The sequence below is a fragment of the Crocodylus siamensis genome, chromosome 4 (assembly GCF_052110815.1).
Source record: "Crocodylus siamensis isolate JL-2025a chromosome 4, ASM5211081v1, whole genome shotgun sequence".
Classification (NCBI taxonomy): Eukaryota; Metazoa; Chordata; order Crocodylia; family Crocodylidae; genus Crocodylus; species Crocodylus siamensis.
In genome coordinates, this window is record NC_143398.1 from 24519684 (window position 1) to 24538222 (window position 18539).

The window sequence follows — 18539 nt, forward strand, 5'->3', positions numbered from 1 at the left end:
ATGGAAGCTTGATTTCATCAAACCATTGTTCTCCCTCTCTTTTGTCTCCAAGCTGCCTGTCTTGTCCTGGGCTGTATGATTTTTCCTGACGGCTGGGATTCGGATGAGGTAAAACGGATGTGCGGTGAAAAAACAGACAAGTACACGCTTGGGGCTTGTTCAGTCCGCTGGGCATATATCCTGGCTATTATTGGAATCTTGGATGCCCTGATCCTCTCGTTTCTGGCATTTGTGCTTGGCAACAGACAAGACAGCTTGCTAGCAGAAGAACTCAAGTTGGAAAACAAAGGTAGGATTGCTTTAGGGAACTGTTTTGCTCTGGGCTGCCTCAAGGGCAGATACTTAAAAACCAATGATCTTCATTATTTCATTTTATTTTATTTTCAAGTGAAATTTAGCACACACTTATTTTCTAATTTGCTGGGGTGAAGGAAAGTTAATTCTTTGTAGTTCCCAAATTGAAGGCATCTTTCAATTACAATACTTCCTGCTGTATTAAAGAACCTGTACTTAACATTCTAAAATACCAGGTATGCTTACATTTTCCATTTAGTTTCCCCACTTGTTTGTTATCTCATTACCATTGAAGCTTGACTATCTTTGTCCATGCTGTTCTCTAGATTTGTTCTTATTTTGGTACCATTGGGATTTTGCATTGTAATACAAATGCCCATAGTATTCCACAGTACTTTTCCATGCAGTAGACAGTAAAGAAGGGAGTGTATGGCATGGGAGATTGATCATGAACTATGTAATGGGATCGACTATGCACTGAGGCACCAGTTGAGTGAGCACAAGGTTCAGAGCCAACAACACTGAAACTCTCTGTCCTGGTTTGCTGTGGCTCAATATGTTGCCTTGGATTAGTATCTTAGTCATTTCATGTGGATTGGGATGGCTAAATAATTTAATATTTATACAGGTAATTTGGAATGGAATAGAATTATAAAACTTGGCAATAACAACAATAGCAACAACAGCAGTTGTGTTGGAGCCCTTCACCTCTGTGTTGGAAGCCAGTAGAAGCTTACATGGGCAGATCTAGGATTTCGAAAGGTGGGAGTGCAGATGGTGTGGTGCCTTATCACCAGGGATCCTAGTTTTTTCCATGATAACAACAACATTCTCCAATTAAAATAATTAAAATCCGCATTTTTCCACAGCGAGCCTCCCCTTCCCCTCCTCTCCCAAAGCTAATTGACTGAAGAACCCCAGCATTAGCCCTGCCTCTCACCGCTGGTTGGCTGAGAGGGCTGCCTGAAGAGCCCTGCCCCTTGCCAATGATTGGCCAATGGGCTGCCATTCATGTGGCCCCACCCCTTGGCAGAGAGGGGCAGGGCCGCATGATGGTCAGCCCTCTTGGCTAATCAGTGGTGGGGAGAGGGGGTGACTACCATCTTTGCTGCTTCCCTGTGGGCCAGGAGCTTCTCCCTGGTGGGCTGCCACAGCAGCCATGTAAACCACTGGCTCCCCCGGGGAGCCAGCATTTCATTTTCAATAAGGTTTCTTCTTCTGATTCTAAAGTTCTCTGGAAAAATGCAAATTCCACATCTTTCCATGGCAAATGGATTTCTAGGATCCCTGCTCATTACATATAAGTGTACAATATATTTTTATCCCATTTAAAAGAAACTAAAAGCTTTAGTAATAAGCTAGGGGCCCAAGGCTATATTGTTCAGTTTAGCCTTCTTGAACATCTTGACAGTGCATCCAGTGCTTCACTGAAAGTTATTTTCACAGCTGAGTTAATGTGTGCATCAGTGTCCCTGCACTGAAAAATGGTGGTGGGCTGCGTTAAACTAAAGCTGGTTTGATAAGCTTCAGTTCAAAGAGCTCTGTCACCATTTTTCAACATGGGATGCTGATACACATGACTCTCCAAAAGATTTCATTAGCACAGCTCTCAGAGTTGTGCTAGATAAAGCACGTCCCCACACACACACGTGTACACACACACCTCTCAGAGCTTGTCTGTAAATGCTTTATGTCTTTAATGTCCATTCTAACTCCAGGGATAAAGCTGGCTGAATAAAACACTTTCCCCCATAAATTTGTAGCTGTTTACCTAAAATTGGGATTGCAAGACTTCCTCCAAATATTTGCTTTCCTAAATCTATTTCAGCTCCACTTTTATACTCATTGACCATGAAAGTATGAATTACAACTGACTTGCGGCAGTCCTAACCCAGGCCAGCTGTGACAATCCTGTAAGAGCTGTTCTTTCTCACTTGGGCAGAAGATATTCTGGGCACTCACTCCACATGCCCTGGACACTAGGAAAGCTAGATAACATGATGTACAGCTGGCTGAGTTGGCTCTCTGTCAGGCAGGGATTCTCTGATGCAAAGGGAATCCCAGCTGCCTGTTTACAAGTTCTGGTACAAAGCAGTCAGGCAAGAAACCAAGGTTCTGGTCCCAACCATTCAGCTATTGCTATGCAATAGCTAAAATGTAGCATTTCTTTTTGTTCCATTCTCTTTCTTTGATTGACATTTTTCTTCTTGCATCTGCCTGTGTCTCTCCCATGTTTCATTTCAACTTAGGAATGATCCACTGGGTCCCTGTCTCCCTTCTGTTTCTGTGAAGCTTTGCTTTCAGAGACTTTTTAGAGATTTGTAGCTGCAGCAGCTGGGCATGAAAGAAGAACTTGCATTTAAAGTACAAGAAAGCAACGTTTTTACTTGACATGGAAAAGTCTTGGAGGATGGGTGTTATCAGGCAAGGCTTAGGCTGCTGAACAGCTCTTTTCTATCTCCAGTTAATCATTCTGTGTAGCAGGTTGTCACTTTTCACAGCAGTTTTATTTTCCCTGGGGCAAACTTGTCCCCATAGGAAATAACATAAATCATACAACAAACAAAATACATGAACAATAAATGGTTAGATCAAACTCTCCGGTCCTTTCCCAGACCCTGAGAGAGCAACACCAACTCTGTATTGCCTCAAGACCACAGCCTTCCCTTTCTTCTTCAGCTCCATCCTCTGGAAGCTTTTAACTTCAGCCAATCATTCCTGTCAGCTGGCCCAGTCCTCCAGGCTCTATACTTCAGTCTTAACTCAGGCAAAACCCCTTGTGACTGGAAGTTTGTTTGAGTTTGGCACCAGGCTGGCCTCTGGGCATCAGCACATATAAACATATACAAATATCTACAATAAAACAAGATGGCAAAGCAAAGTGAGACAGTCGTAGAGGGAATAGCCTGAATTTTCCTGTGAATTTGTGATCCTTGCTTGCCTCATTGTGCTGTGTGTTCAAAGACATGATTTCTATATATTTACATAATTTAATGAATGCTCAAAAATATAAGGTTATATCTAAAATTATGCACTAAAGAGGACAGAGACACATTTTTGACACTCAAGATTTTTTTTTTTTCCGTCTCCTAAAAAGTAGTCTTTCTTCCTTATGCAGCTCATTTGCTGAAGCTTGGAAGATAAATTTAACCAATTAGTCAACATTTGTGTTCCACATCAGATAAATGTAACACAGATTGAGGATGCAGTTTATACTTCTATGTATGTAGCTTATGTGATGTGTAACTTCTATGCTATCATCTATGTATTTTTCCCCACAATATCATTTGTCCCCTGAAGGAAAGAAACATTTCTAAAGGAATCTTGTGATATTTATGCCGCTGGTGAAAAAGAGAACAGCATAAAAGTACCTTTTAGCTTTCATTTTTAGGAGCCAACAGTTCCAGCTTAAAAAATGGAATATTATTGGGAGTAATGGCATTCAGAGTGTTAGCACAGGGGGTAGGAATTCATCTTGGCTTTAGGCTTCATCAACACCATTTTAAATGAGCCATCAACATCAACCATTAACCTTGATATGCTGTATAATAGCATAATTTAACATTCTGAACTGCAGCATTATAAAAGGTAAAGTTCTAGCCAAAGGGTGAAGGGATCAAGTGAAATGTATTTCCCATTTTTTTTGGAAACTAGAGTAATACTATTATGGTAGGAGGTGTTAACATCATGCAAGTTATGAATCATCAGCTTGTAAGTATTCAAGGAGAAATTCCTCTCCACAAGTGCACCAAGAGTGAGTTGCTTCCTGGTGACAGAGTAGCAGTGCCTTCCCTTCAGACATGCAGTTTTGATCACTTCTATTGCAGGTAGACAGCACCTGTATACATTTGGCAGATATAATATGTTCAGGCTCCATTAAGGTGTTTTCTCCTCCACTGGGGCACTGATTTGAAAAGACCTGAAATCTGCAACTGTTTGGCAGTAGGGCACAATGCATTTGCTGAGCGTGTGAGTAAAGCCAGAGTGTTTTTCAGCTGTCAAGTACCATCCACAAGAAAAATGGCTTGTGCACACACACTCTTTGCATAGTTGCCCACCAACACATACAGAAATATACAAATCACCACATTCAAATTTGGGTGCCTTTGATACGGGTGCAACTGCCCAACTTCAGACTTCCAAGTTATCAAATTAAGGCAGAATATAACCCAAAATTAAAAAAACCATCAGCAATGCTGTTACAACTACAAATCAAACTGAAGCAGGAGATGTTGGGTCCCACATTGTCCACTTCTACCCTATTAAGGTACTTCTACCATTCTCTGTTGATTGTACAGTCATGCCCCTGATGTAGCCAGTCAATAAAAATCAGGTATATGCAGACCTTTGTTTTTATATAAACTGAAAGCAACATTTTAGAGACAAGATATAAAATGTTAACATGCTTGATGTTTTATTCTTTTCTTTGATGAATATTTCATTTTCCTTCTCATGACTGACTTCCTCTCCTTCTTCATGTCCAAAGGACTTAGAAAGGATCCACATGTTCCTTATTTCAATGAGGCACTGATAGATGAGTGAGCAAGGCACTGCCTCAGCCCTGCCCCCAGCATCCTGCACCTTCTCTGCAGCAGCTCCATCTCCAGTAATGATGTTGGGGGAGGAAGGGGGCAGAGCAGCAACAACGTGTTGGACCCCAACTCCATGCAGCGCCCAATGACTAGGGAGATGACAATCCAATCGCTCATGGGTCCTGTTACTCATTAGCCAGCGCAGATAGGGAGCAAATGCTACTTGCACACATTGCTTGCAACAGCTTTATTTAGAATGGAGATAGCTTCGGGTGAGCTCCCTCACAGACACCCAGTCTATGAACACGGGGAGCAGCCTCAAACAATAGTTCTTTGCACATTTATACACTTTAGTTCAGGTTCATTAACATTCACTCCACCTTCGTGCCTCCTCCTGCTCCACCGATTTCTCCTCCTGTCTCAAGCTACACCTCTGTTTACTGTTTGCTTCATTAGCATGGAATTGCCTATGCATGTCGTTAATTTACATGTCTTTTTGCTATAAGCGCATGTCTAAGACCTTGACTCCTGCTCTTCGGTCAATGGGCAGACTTTGACCAAAACCTGGAAACTTCTGGAGGCTTCTTCACCAATCACCATTCACCTTTTCACATATGTTCATCTCGGATTCTGTTACCAATTACATGTTGTTTTTCACATTCCAGTCTGGGTTTTAGTCTCAGGATGTACCAACTTCCATTTTTCTAAAACTTTACCTCATTCACAGCACGCAGCCTCACACAGACTTGCTTTTTCTGAAAAATGGTTAACACAGTTAAGATGGTTACTTAGCATAAGCAAATGGCTGGTTTAGCTATCATTCTGCCTTGTGGTTAGCAGCTCTGGTAGGCCACAGGTTAAAGCCTTGTATTCAGCTGCACATCCAGTGCTCCCCAAGATCCAAATATTGTCACCCTAACCTTCTGCCATGAAACCATTTTACAACCAACCTCCACAGTGACCAGATAAGTCACCCAACCCTGCCAAGCCAGGGCTCGGGTCAGAATGCTACACTGTGTTCCTAAGAGAAAGGTTGTGTAAGCAGAGGTGCTGAATGAGACCACTTATTAAAGCCCCTGCCTTAGGCATCCACCTCTAGAATTGCTGGCCTTAATTCATAGCCCTAAAACTAAGGTGACCATATTATTTTTTAAGGAAATCCGGGACGGGGGTGGGGATGCGCACACATACACAAACACAGACATGCATACAGACACATATCTGCTTCCTCCTCCAGCCCAGCAAACAGCTTGTGCAGGGGAAGTTGTTGTGCTGCCAGGCTGTCAGCCTGCCGCTCAGCCCCCATTCACAGCACCACCAAGCTCAGAGCCAGCTTTCTTTTGCCCTGTGGCAGTTGCTTCCCCCCCAGTCTCTTCCTGCCCCCGGCACAGAAACAGCCAGTCACTCACTGTACCCACCGGCTCCTGCCCAAATTTGCAAGGAAGGGCCTGGCCCACTGGCACCCTGCAGGCATAGAGCTGGGGAGGCAGGGGCAGGGGTAGACACACACACACACACACACACACACACACACACACACACACACACACACACACACACACACACACACACACACACACACCCCCCTTCCATGCCTCCGCACTCCCTGCCCCGCAAGGATGCACACGTGTGCACATGCAAGTGCACATACATGTGAACGACAGCAGAGAGGGTTCTGGCCGGTGCATTCACACGCAAGGGCTCTGAACTCACCCAGCCCTGACCCCACAGCTCCCAGGAGCCTTGATGGCAGAGCAGGACAGTGCAGAGGCCTGCGGCCGTTTCCATCCCGTGTGCAGAAGCTGTACCCAGCTGGGAATGGCCCCTGTGCAGCACCCCCTGGGTTCTGCCAGCCTGTGCTGCATGGGCACTCAGCACCTCCCCGCCACCACCGGCAGCCACCCAAAGCCATTACACACAGCCCAGTCCTCAGCTGCAGCCATGGGGCGTGGGGCCACCAGTGGTAGGCAGCCATCCTGGCTCACTCTGCACAGGTGTCTGAGCCCCAGCCCTAGCCCAGGCTGTGCCCCACTCGCCCCGCACTCCGCCTCCAGCCACTGCCCAGGAACAGCTGGGTCAGGCACATGCAGGTGGGGTGGCACCAATCTAGGACTTTTGCTTCATTTTTCATCAACTGGTCTGGCTGGAACACCAGGACAGCCTACAAAATCTGGGACTCTCCCGGCAAAAATGGGACGTATGTTTACCCTATCTAAAACACAAGTGTCTGTGATTTGAGCTAAGGCAAAAATCTCTGTTGCAGTTGTGAAGGACTCGCATGTTCCCTCTCAGCTGCAACCAACTACAAAAAAGCAAGCTGCTCATATATGCACTATAATCACTGCAATTAGGTCCAATTGTTAATTGCTTTAATTACAATCCATTTTCTTCAAATATAGCTTGCACAATGAGTTTACAAGGAGTTTTGAATATAAGAATAGGATAAACGGTTAGTACCAAGACATTTTTAATCTAAAGGTTCACAAGGAATTGTTAGGTACAAATTTTAAAAAGTAATGATCTGTAACTAAGAAGCAGTTTAAGTAATTTTCTTAAAACATTATCAAAAATCTCTACCTACATACATAAAAAATTCAGCTATTTCAAATCATACCAATTTTGCCAGAAGTATAAGCAAAATAAAAACAAAGCTGCTGTATTGCCACAACCTTAACTACAGACAAACCATTATTCTCCATAATGCAGACCACATCCATACACATTACTGCAAAGGAGGTTTATGAAGATAAAAAAGAATAGAAATAGATTACCTACATTCCTCTTAGGGTGTTAAAAGGAAAAGGGGTTAGTGACTTAGGGTGTCTGTACACATGCTCTGGGGTGGAGGTGGGGAGCAGCACTCTGAGAACTGCTCTAATTAAAGCGCTTGCAGGGTCATGTGTATTTGGCATCCTACACTTAAAAATGGCAGTGGGGGAACTTTAACTAAAGGCCTTAGCTGCTGACCTGGGATTCAGGTGACCTGGCTTGGCTGCTTGATGTAATTACACAGTTTCAGACAGAACAATCCCATGCATTGGTACAGGCTGAGGGCTGACTGGCTGGGCAGCAGCTCTGCAGAAAATGACCTGTGGGTCACAGTGGACAATAAGCTGAATATGAGCCAACAGTGTGCCTTTGTTTCCAAGAAGGCTAACAGCATACTGGGCTGCATTGGTAGGTGTGTTGCCAGCAGATCAAGGGAAATGATTATTCCCCCTATTCAGCACTCATGAGGCAACATGTGGAGTACTGTGTTCATTTCTGCACCCCTTCCCCCGCAACTACAGAAAGGATGTGAACAATTTGGAGAGGGTCCTGCGGAGGGCAACAAAAATGGTGAGGGGATAGAGGGCATGACTTATGAAGAAAGACTGAGGGACCTGGGCTTATTTAGTCTGAAGAAGAGAAGACCAAGAGGGGATTTAATAGCAGCCTTCAACTACCTGAAAGGGGATTCAAAAGAGGATGGAGGTGGACTGTTCTCAGTGGTGGCAGATGACAGAACAAGGAGCAATGGTCTCAAGTTGCAGCAAGGGAAGTTTAGTTTGGATATTAGGAAGAATTTTCTTACTAGGAGGGTGTAACATGTCAGGGTCCCAGGGGCAGCCATGACGCCCACTGATGGCCCCATGACCATGCTCTGCTCTACCCCTAGGGCATCTTCCCATCTCTCCTGCCACATCTTGGAGGTTTTTAAGATCCAGCTAGACAAAGCTTTGGCTGGGATGTTCTAGTTGGGGATGGCCCTGCTTTGAGCAGGGCGTTGGACTAGATGTCCTCTTGAGATCCCTTCCAACCCTAATTTTCTATGATTTCTATGATGCTTCTATAGTTCTCAGTATATATACACTGAGAAACAGGCATGGTGCATCTCAGTGGGGTGCTCCCTGATACCATCCTGGGGCACTACAGACATTTTCTTGGTGATTCTGGGTGATTCACTTCACTTTTCTGTAAAACAGAAAAAACGATACCATCCACCTTAGTAAAGCACATTGAGATTTACTGATAAAAAGGGCAGGATAGGAACTAGGGGTTATTCTAAAATAAAGAAAATCAAAAGGTCAAAAGCCAGGCCTACAATAGCCAATAAGCTACTACAAGGCACATCTACACATCCACTTTACTGTCAAGTTGACTAATTAACTGTGTAGTAAAACATCACAGTCTACATGTGCACCCCTATTAGAGTGCAGTAAATTAATTAACTCTGCCATAGGATAGTACTGTCCGGGACAAGTACTATCCTACAGTGGAGTAGTTACATGCACTCACATGCATATGTAGACTGTGACCAGAGCTGGCTGGGGCATAGGGTGCTACAGTGCAGGGGCTGCCTGCTCCCTAAAGCCAACACTCATGCCCCAGCCAACCCCTCTGCAACACATTGAGCTGGGGTGAAGCAGCTCTGAGCTGACAAGCTGATCCCCAACCCCTACTCCCTACCAGCCAGGGCTACTCCACCCTGGCTCAATGTGCTGCAGCCCCAGGCATGCATGTAAACACTGCACCAGGGAACAATAAACTCCAATGCAAACTGTGCTGGAGTTTATTCAAGTACATTAACAGCACACACAGATGTGCCATAGGTAGTAAGGGAAGCATGTCTGCAGCCATTAGCACACAAAGGAATGATGTGACCTGCACTGTAACCAACTGTCTTTTATATCTCATCCCAAAAGAAAGAGTGGGCAGTTGGAATTAACCTTTGTCGTAACTCCAGTGTGAAGCTTAAAACTAGAGATTTACCAAAGTTGATTTAAATGCCTTTAAAAAATGATATCCTGAACTTTGGGGTGATATATTAAATGATCCAAGAGATCTTTCCCTTCTCACTTTCTATGATGAGAAGGTAAAATTTCCCTTAAACATGTGTTAATTAGCTGGCTAAAAAAAACAGAAGACCATGAATAAGAGGGCAGTAGTTCCCCACTGAATAATAAAGGCAAGGCGTCTGACAAAGATGGATCCTATGCTCTGCAGGAAGCCTCACTGAATAGCATTATTAAATAAATAATTTTTGTCCCCCTAATGAATCTATAGAATGAAGGACACAGTATGCCACCATTTCAGGCCACACTGGTAGTCAAACTGAGGCACTTAAAACTATAGTCTCTCCCCCTAAATAGATTTAGCAATACCTGAATTTAAAAACTTTTTTTGCTGCCTGTGTATTAAATTTTAAAAAGAACCAAAGAGGTAAGACCAGCTGTATAAAACTAATTTAGGTACCTGCCTACCTCTTTAGGGGCCTCTGACATTTCAGAGCTGTTTCTGAGCTGCTGCCTAACCTTAGAGGCATCAAAATCCTACAGGTGGCAATTGTAAATCCACCTAAGTGCTGGTACTACCCCCACATCTAATGAGCAGCTCAAGCCAAAGCCCCAAAGCAGAATTCTCCCAGTGGCGGGAGATGCTTATATCTGGCTTGTCCGCTACTTAGACAGCAGCACTCCTCGCTTTTCACACATCCTCTGGGCCAGCTTCTGAAAAGCCATTATCTGGCTAGCCAGGACAGTGAGCTAAAGCTGCAATTTCATCTGAGGAGAAAGCCACCCAGGAGTTAAATGATGCCAAGCTGAGCAATACAAAGCCTAAGAACCTTTAAGAATCTGAGCCCCAGAGGTAAAAGGATGCAATCCTTCTAGTGAAGTGAAGTCAAGAGGTGAGCTGCAGCAATACATGGCACTTAAATCATAGTGTTTTTTCCTTGATCTCAACCTCTGCTCTCTCTGCCCAGGGTCCACCTAAAACTCTTCCGTAACATATATACCATTCACATCAGGAGCTCATCTTTCTGATAAAAGTACCACACAGAAGAAGCAAAATAGATGACATTAGGTCAAATGAATAGAGTTGTAGGTGCATGAACCAGGGCTAAATGTGTTCCACTTTATCCAAAGAAACAGTGCATTGATTTTGAAGGTGGACATTTTAAATCCACAGCATTTCAGGTAGCCTCTTTAGCAGGTGTTCATGAATGCACTGTGCACATGCAGGGGTTACAAATGAGACTGCAGGAAAAAGAACCTGCAGTAAAATCCCATTATGCTATCTTTTAAGCTTGTACTAGAAGTGATGTTATGGCCAAAATTTAACAAAAGTAAGGAAATACTTACTTGCAGTGTACAGGAAAAGACAGCGGTAAACTTGGAGTGACTTTAGGCCTCCCCTGTTCTTCCCATAGGAATTAAGTTATTAACTAAAAAATAGAGGTGCACTGATACATCAGCCCAATATCAGATCAGCACCGATATAAAGAAAATTGGCTGTATTAGAAATCAGCCTGATGTGGCTGTTAATTTGGCCAAGAAATGTCTGTGCATGCGCACAGCCATAACACAGCATATAGGCAGTAAGGAGCACAACCCAGCAGCTTGAAGAGCTGCATGCAGCTGGTAAGTCTGTTGTGGTGGAAGGGGAGGGTAGAAGGAAGGTGGTGGAGGCAGATCAACACCCCTTCCCCGCCCCCACCCTATGGTGAAGGAGGGAGTGGAGCAGGAGCTGGCACAGGCACTGCCCAGCCAGGGTGGGCATGGAATAGAGCCACAGCTCATCTAGGGGGCATGGGGAGGGGGACCAGCTCCCACTGCTGCATGCACCCACACCCCATGAGGGCAGGGGGGCATGTGCCCCTGGGTCGGTGTGGGGCAGGCTGCAGCTGCAGGCTGGGGTCAGGGGCTATAGTTTCATAGTTTCTAGGGTCGGAAGGGACTTGAGTAGATCATCTAGTCCGACCCCCTGCCATTGCAGGAAAGATTACTGGGGTCAAACGACCCCGGCAAAGTGTTCATCTAACCTCCTCTTAAAGACCCCTGCTGGCCCCTCATGGATGTGTGCCAGCATAATTTTCTCAAACAGCTTGCCTAGGACTGAAGTAAAACTAACTGGCCTATAGTTTCCCGGGTCCTCCTTCTTCCCCTTTTTGAAGATGGGAACCACATTGGCCCTCTTCCAGTCCTCTGGCACCACACCAGAGCACCACGAGTGCTCGTAAAGCCATACCAGTCTCTTCCCATTTGGGGGGGCTGGGCCGCGCTGCACTGGGGGCAGGTGGCAGCAGCACTGAGAGAGAGCTATGGGGGGGCTGAAGCCACCTCAAATTTTTCCATAGCTCTCCCATAGCCCCCTCCCTGTGCCACCCCCACCTGCCCCAAGTACAACACAGCCCAACCCCCGCCCCCCCACTGAGAGCAGCCCAGTGCGGCCCCCGGCCCCAGCCTGCAGCTGCAGCCCGCCCTGCCCTGCACAGACCCAGGGGAACATGCCCCACCTTGCCCTCCCAGTGTGCACGCAGCAGTGGAAGCTGCTCCCCCTCCCTGCACCCCATGGACGAGCCACAGCTCCATCCCATGCCCCACCCCACCCCAGCTGGGCAGCACCTGCCCTACTCCGTCCCTCACTGCGGGGGGTGTTGATCTGCCCCCCACACCCCTTCTCTCCCCCTCCCCTTTCACCACAACAGACTTACCAGCTAGATGCAACTGTACTGGAAACTGGATTGGTATCAGCCAATATGCCTCCTTAAAAATCGGCTATCAGTATCGGCTCCAAAATCTCACCCCTAATAAAAAACACTGAGTTTGAAACAGAAGCTTTGTTAAAGGTGGACAAATTTATTTCTCATACAAAACTAGTTATTAAAGCATTTTTTTAAGGAAGCCAGAAACAACTCTATATAAATCTAACCCCCCTACCCCCCAAAAAAACAACCCCTTCAGACAAATAGTAATTTCAGTCCTGGATTTCATGAAATTAAGTTTCCCGGAACATCTATTAGCTGTGTATTACCTTGTACATTGTATACAAGTGACAACATGCTGCAGTTGAGCTGTGATTTCCCCCCCCCAGAGGCCCAAAACTATGTTTTAATACACCATAGAACACTAAAACTACACTCCCTTGCAGCATTGATTGCCGGTACCAACAAAACCATTTTTATCAGTTTCCCAACTGTGAAAAGCAGGTGATGTTTGTTCCCTGAGCAAAGCAATGATATGTTTGTAAGCTAAAAGTTGACTTACAACTAGAGCTGAAGGAATTTTTTTGTTTCCCAAATTTATGGGAAAAAATGCAGATTCTGTCAGTCAGAAACAATTTCTAAGTTTGATGCAAATTCCAGAAATTTTCACAGAAATTTTCTTCATGTTTTTTAACAGCCATTATTTTAAATTACTGGACTAGTAAAGTTATCTTGACTCTCTTTTTTTCAGCTGTTCTGCACTATAAGGATCATGTTTTGCCTGAAAAAAAGCAACAAAAGACTATATGAGTTAGCCTCTCCATTTATGGATGTATTTTTGATCTGATTGGTGTAATGACTTGCATAAGCCTATCTAGGATATGTTAAAGGACAGGGGGCACACTGTCTCTTGGACCCTGGTGGGGATAGGGGTGAAATGTGGCTGGAGCCCTGGGGCTGGCAAGGGACACTGAGGAACTGGACAGGGAGCAGATGCAGGAACAAGAATGGGACCTATCTTCTGCCAGCTGACCTGGGCATAGCGGAAAGCCCCAGAGCTGCTCCTGCCCTATCCTAGCCAGACAGATGTACGGATTTCTTCTTCCGGTGTCTATTCCCTGCTCAACCCTCCCCCACCTCCCCATACCCTCTGCCCGCCTCTTGCTGGGTGAGCAGCTACTGGAAGGAGGAACACTGAGGCTGTTGCTGACTGAGCCCAGCTGTGGGGAGTAGTAGCTACTCTGGAGGGCAGGGCTAGGAATCAGAGTGACCTAGACAAATTGGAGGATTGGGCTGAAAGAATCGCATGCGGTTCAATAAGGACAAGTGCAAAGTCCTGCACTTAGGATGGAACAATCCCATGCACCAGGACAGGCTGGGGGCTGGCTGGTAGGAGTGCTGCTAGCAGGTCAAGGGAAGTGATTATTCCCCTCTATTCAGCATTGGTGAGGCCACCTCTGGAGTGCCCCCTGACTCCTCCCCCTCCAGCAGACAGAATATGGACAAATTGCCCTCTGCTGGACTTTCTTCAATGAAAATGTTTTGGAGCCTGGGGCACATGATGTATGAGGAGAAGCTGAGCGAACTGGGTTTATTTAATTTAGAGAAGAGAAAACTGAGAGGGGATATAACAGCAGTCTTCAGCTACTGAAGGAGGGTTCAAAAGAGGGTGGAGCTAGACTGTTCTCAGTGGTGGCAGATGACTGAACAAAAAACAATACTCTCAAGTTGCAGCAAGGGAAGTTTAGGTTAGATATTAGGAAGAATTTTCTAACTAGGAGAGTAGTAAAACACTGAACAGGTTACCCAAAGAGGTTGTGGACTCTCCATCCTTGGAGGTTTTTAAAACCCAGCAATTCAAGCCTTGGCTGGGATGATCTAGGTGGGGATGGTCCTGTTTTAAGCAACGGGTTGGACTACATGACCTCCTGAGAACCCTTCCAACCCTAATTTTCTATGATTCTCAGAGTCTACCCCACACAGCTGCTTTCCATTCCCCACATGCCAGCTGGAGATAGCAGTGGCAGGGGGCATATCTCCCTCCTGCTGCTTCCTGCAGCCCACAGCTGGAATGGGTCAGGAGCAGCTTGAAGGCTACCCCTATGCATCAAGCAGGGACAGAGGTGGGTCGCCCCTTCCTGTGTCTCCTGCCAGCCCAGGAGTTCCAGCTGCAGAGAGCAGCTGTGTGGGTTGCTGGGTTCAACAAAGGACAGTGGCGGCAGCAGCAGAAGAGGGGTGTAACTGCATTGCTGCACACCTCTGGATCTGCCCCAGTGCTATTTAGTATTTTCATTAGTATCCCCCTGTATTCTTACTTCCAGAATTACTGAAAAGTGAACATATGACCAGCATTTTTAGCGGGTTTAGAGGAATATCAGCTGCTTCAGCATGACACAGAAGACTGACACCTCTAAAATTTGTCTCAAGCAAAGCTAGTCTGTGTGAAAATCAAGCTTCTCTTTGTTCTTAGTCAGAAGAAGTTTGCACCTAAAAGCCATACACTGTAGAAAAAAGGTGTGCTGTCACTAGCTCCAGGATAAAGAGGCCATTGAAAATCATCAAAGGAACATGAGGAAGAATGGCCTTGTTTTCCAAAGTCACACAAAAAAACTACTGAAGTCATAGCTGGCAAAGTGTCTCAGAAATGCTGTTAGCTCTTGTTTTTGCTACACCTAATGCCCCAGACAGCGCAGTACGACAACCATCAGAAGTTGATTCATTTGTTGTTGGAAGTGTAGTTTCCTCATCCTCAATTAATTATGATTTTTATGTGATTTCATTCTAGTACCTTGAAAATATATGTTTGTTTGGTTTTTTCCCTTTATTCTGTGCCTGCTAGAGCTGGTCAGAGTCCTTTGCACCAAACAACTTAGGGTTGATGAACTTTCACAGGTCAGGAATTCTGCCTGGATTTCTACAGCTTCAGAGCAGATGCACCACATGGGCTGGCCAAGGGCTGAGGAACATCGAATTCCAGGGTCTGCAGGGTCTCTGGGCAGATCTGCTAGGTCTGCATATTTTGAAGCTTACAGAATATAGTTCCACTTCTGTCTTCCAAGAAACACATGCAATTATCTAGTAACTTCATCTTGTCTGCATGAATTTGTTACTACATGATATAATGGCACAAGACAGCAGAGGAAAAGTGAACAGCAATATTCTATTCATGAGTAACATTACAGTTATGATTGTTTTAAGTGAGCACTAATCCTGTTTACTGAGATGCACACAGTCAATGCCAAGTGATGGTATAATATGAGGACATTGTATCAAGGTTCTGCATCTTCTCTGAGGTGTTTTTTAAATTCAGATTTTAAAGTACATAAACCACCTTGCTCGTAGCACTGAGTTTATGCTATTAAATTTACTCTTTCAAACAATTGGCATGCAATCATTCTGTCAAAAAACATTTCTAATGCACATTCAACACAATGTTTAGACAGTGTTGTATAGCATGTAATATAGTGCAGACTGCTGCAGTGAAAAGCAGATTTCCTTGCAGGGATGTTTGATGAAACATACCTATTTCTTCTGTGCAAACACACATAAACATGCATTCATGCACACACACACTCCCACTAATTCCTGGGGACCACGTACTTCAAAGAGGAACCACTGGTTCATCTCCCCCTTATATTTGCACATCTAATATTTTAGGGCATATGCTGATAACCAGCTAGAAGCCCCACTGGTGTGTTGTGTGATAGTCATACACCTTCACTTTAAAGCCGTTGGTCAATGCCTCATCCCCAGGCAGGACTCCTATTGTTTTGCTGCAGTATTGTGCCACCTTCAGTATATTCCTACCCTCCAATGCTCTTAGCTAGGTCTCTTCTCAGTTGTCAGAGTGTTTGTGATATTCATCACAACTGGATGTACACCACAATTCATCAGATATTCATCACAAAGTGTTGTGATAAAACCAGAAGGGATCCATCTACACATCCTGTATGGCCCCAGCCATAGAGCTTTTCCTGAATCAGTTCCTATTTGTATTAGATTTCCTTTCAGAAAAAAAGTATCATCTTGATGTCAAGCTAATCTAATCTTGATTTCCAATATTGGAAATATTACCACAATGTGTTCCAATTGTTAATCAACTTCACCCTTAAAAATGTATTTCTAGTGTAACAGGCTTGCCTTTTGCAGCTTGGGTTGAGTCCCAGGCTTGAAATCTTGCTGTTTTGATTGGTGGAGCTCATCCCCCAGTTGGGAGGCAGCAAGAAGAGTTCAGTCATGCCCCTTTCCTGAGGGGAGGGGGAGAGGAGTCCCTCGCCCCCTGGACCTGATTGAAGACTGCAACACTCAGGTCCAGAAGACTTCAGGGACAGAGCCCTGGAGTGTATAAAAGGAGCTGCGTGCCCAACATGAGGGGAGCACATCCGGGAGAGAGAAGAGCGGGGCTTAGAAGAGCTGAGGAAAGCTGCAGAGCAGGGCGAAGCAGTAGCCCAGAAGCACCCCTGAAGACTTCCATCAGCAGGGAACAGCAGACGGCTCCAGCAGCTAGGCTCTCGGTGCGCAGCACAGCACATAGCATCCAGAACCTGGGAGCTGCATGAGGTGGCTAGGGTCTGCAACCTCTGGCGTGTGGCCAGAGACATGGTGCACAGGATGGTGCACAGAGTAGGACCTTTGGAGCATGTGGGTGGCTCAGGTCCTTAACCCCCAGAACGAGGCTGGGAGCTCAGTGCAGGAGGCGCTGCATGGAGGGTCTGGGAGTGGACTGAGCCTGGTGCTGCACAAGGCAGCCCAGGCCTCCAATCCATAGCAAAAGGTTGAGTCCAGAGAGGCAGACAGTGATCAGGCTACTGAGCCAGCAGACAGGGCGAAGCCAGGGGCCCTGGAAGCCCTGCATAGCAGAGCCCTGTTCCAGGGGACAGTGACCCCACCCCCCCAAAACCCACTGCAGGTGAGAGAGCAGCCTGATGCAGAGGCCAAGGACCACCCTCCAGGCCTGAGAGCCATGAGTTGCAGGGAAAAGAGGATTCCCACAAGGGAGGGGAGCCCCCCCTTGTTAGTTAAGGGCTCCTGAAAGGGGAGGTCCCACTGAGAGGGCCTCCCTAAAGTTACCAGCTTCTTTGTAGGGCTTGGGAAAAGCCCAGGGGCATTGGGGTTTCTCCTCAGGATTGAGTTTATCTTTGGGGTTTATCTGTTTCAGATCATATACTTACCTGTATCTGGAGCACTGCTATAAGGTTTTATGTCGTTTACCCAGAGGGTATTGTTTATGTTACTGGTTTAGATATATATATATATATATATATATATATATATATATATATATATATATATATATATATATATACATACACACACACACACACACACATACACACACACACATTGTACATATGTTTATATCCATGTTCCTTTCCCCTGTGATAAGTTAATGTAAATAAATTTGTATATAGTTAAGTCCCCTGACTGTCCTGGCCTGGTTCTATAGGGACGGAGGGAAACTGAGCAGTCTGCAGTTCCCACCCCACAGCACACCTGCCAGCTAACAATCCCCTTCAATTGGAGAAGGGAAGTATACCCAAGTTACCTGGGCTACACTAGTCTGAATTTGTCTAGCCTCGCTTTCAGCCACCAGATCTCACTGTACCTTTGTTGGCCTACAGTTATTTAAGGGCTGTGATCAAGTTGTCTCTTTCTCTTGTTAAGCTAGAGATCCTGGAGTTCTCACCATAAGACACATCTTTCAATTATTTAAATAATTTCGTCACATTTCTCTGAGCCAATTTAGCAGTAACCATTTATGTATTGTGGACATCAGAGCTGGACACAGAATTCCAGTCACAACTGCACCACTACCAAATATACAGGTAATATAACCTCCCTACTCCTACTTGATATTCTGGTCTATATGTCCAAGGATCTCATTAGCATTTTCAGCCAGAGCATGACAGCCAACGCTCCTATTCAGCTGACTATCCGTTTTTGACTCCCAGGTCCTTTTCAGCTATTTCTCCCCAGGACAGAGTCCCCCATCCCGTAAATATGGCCTTATTCTTCAATGTAACACTTTATATTTGGCTATATTAAAATGCATATTGTTTGCTTGTGAAAATGAAGACACTGTTACATGATTTTTTTACTTCAGTAGCTGATGGAGAGCAAATGGATGTGGTTACTGGTTCCCAGTTCTGCGGTGGAGAGATCTGAATGTTTGTTCAGCTCTGTCTCGTTGTTTGTTTAGCACAGTTCTCCCCTGCAGAAGAGGCAGCCAGCTGACGCAGGAGTTTTTT

At 45.3% G+C, this 18539-nt stretch overlaps 1 protein-coding gene across 3 annotated transcripts in view; it reads left to right on the plus strand.

Annotated features, from left to right (window-relative positions):
- Positions 1–18539, plus strand: part of LHFPL3 (LHFPL tetraspan subfamily member 3) — a 468184-nt gene that overhangs the window by 336931 nt on the left and 112714 nt on the right. For all 3 annotated transcript variants that reach the window (XM_090041987.1, XM_090041988.1, XM_090041986.1), the window contains exon 2: positions 53–289. In XM_090041987.1, coding sequence (XP_089898113.1) covers positions 53–289 — 237 coding nt within the window. The remainder of the gene's footprint in view (positions 1–52; positions 290–18539) is intronic.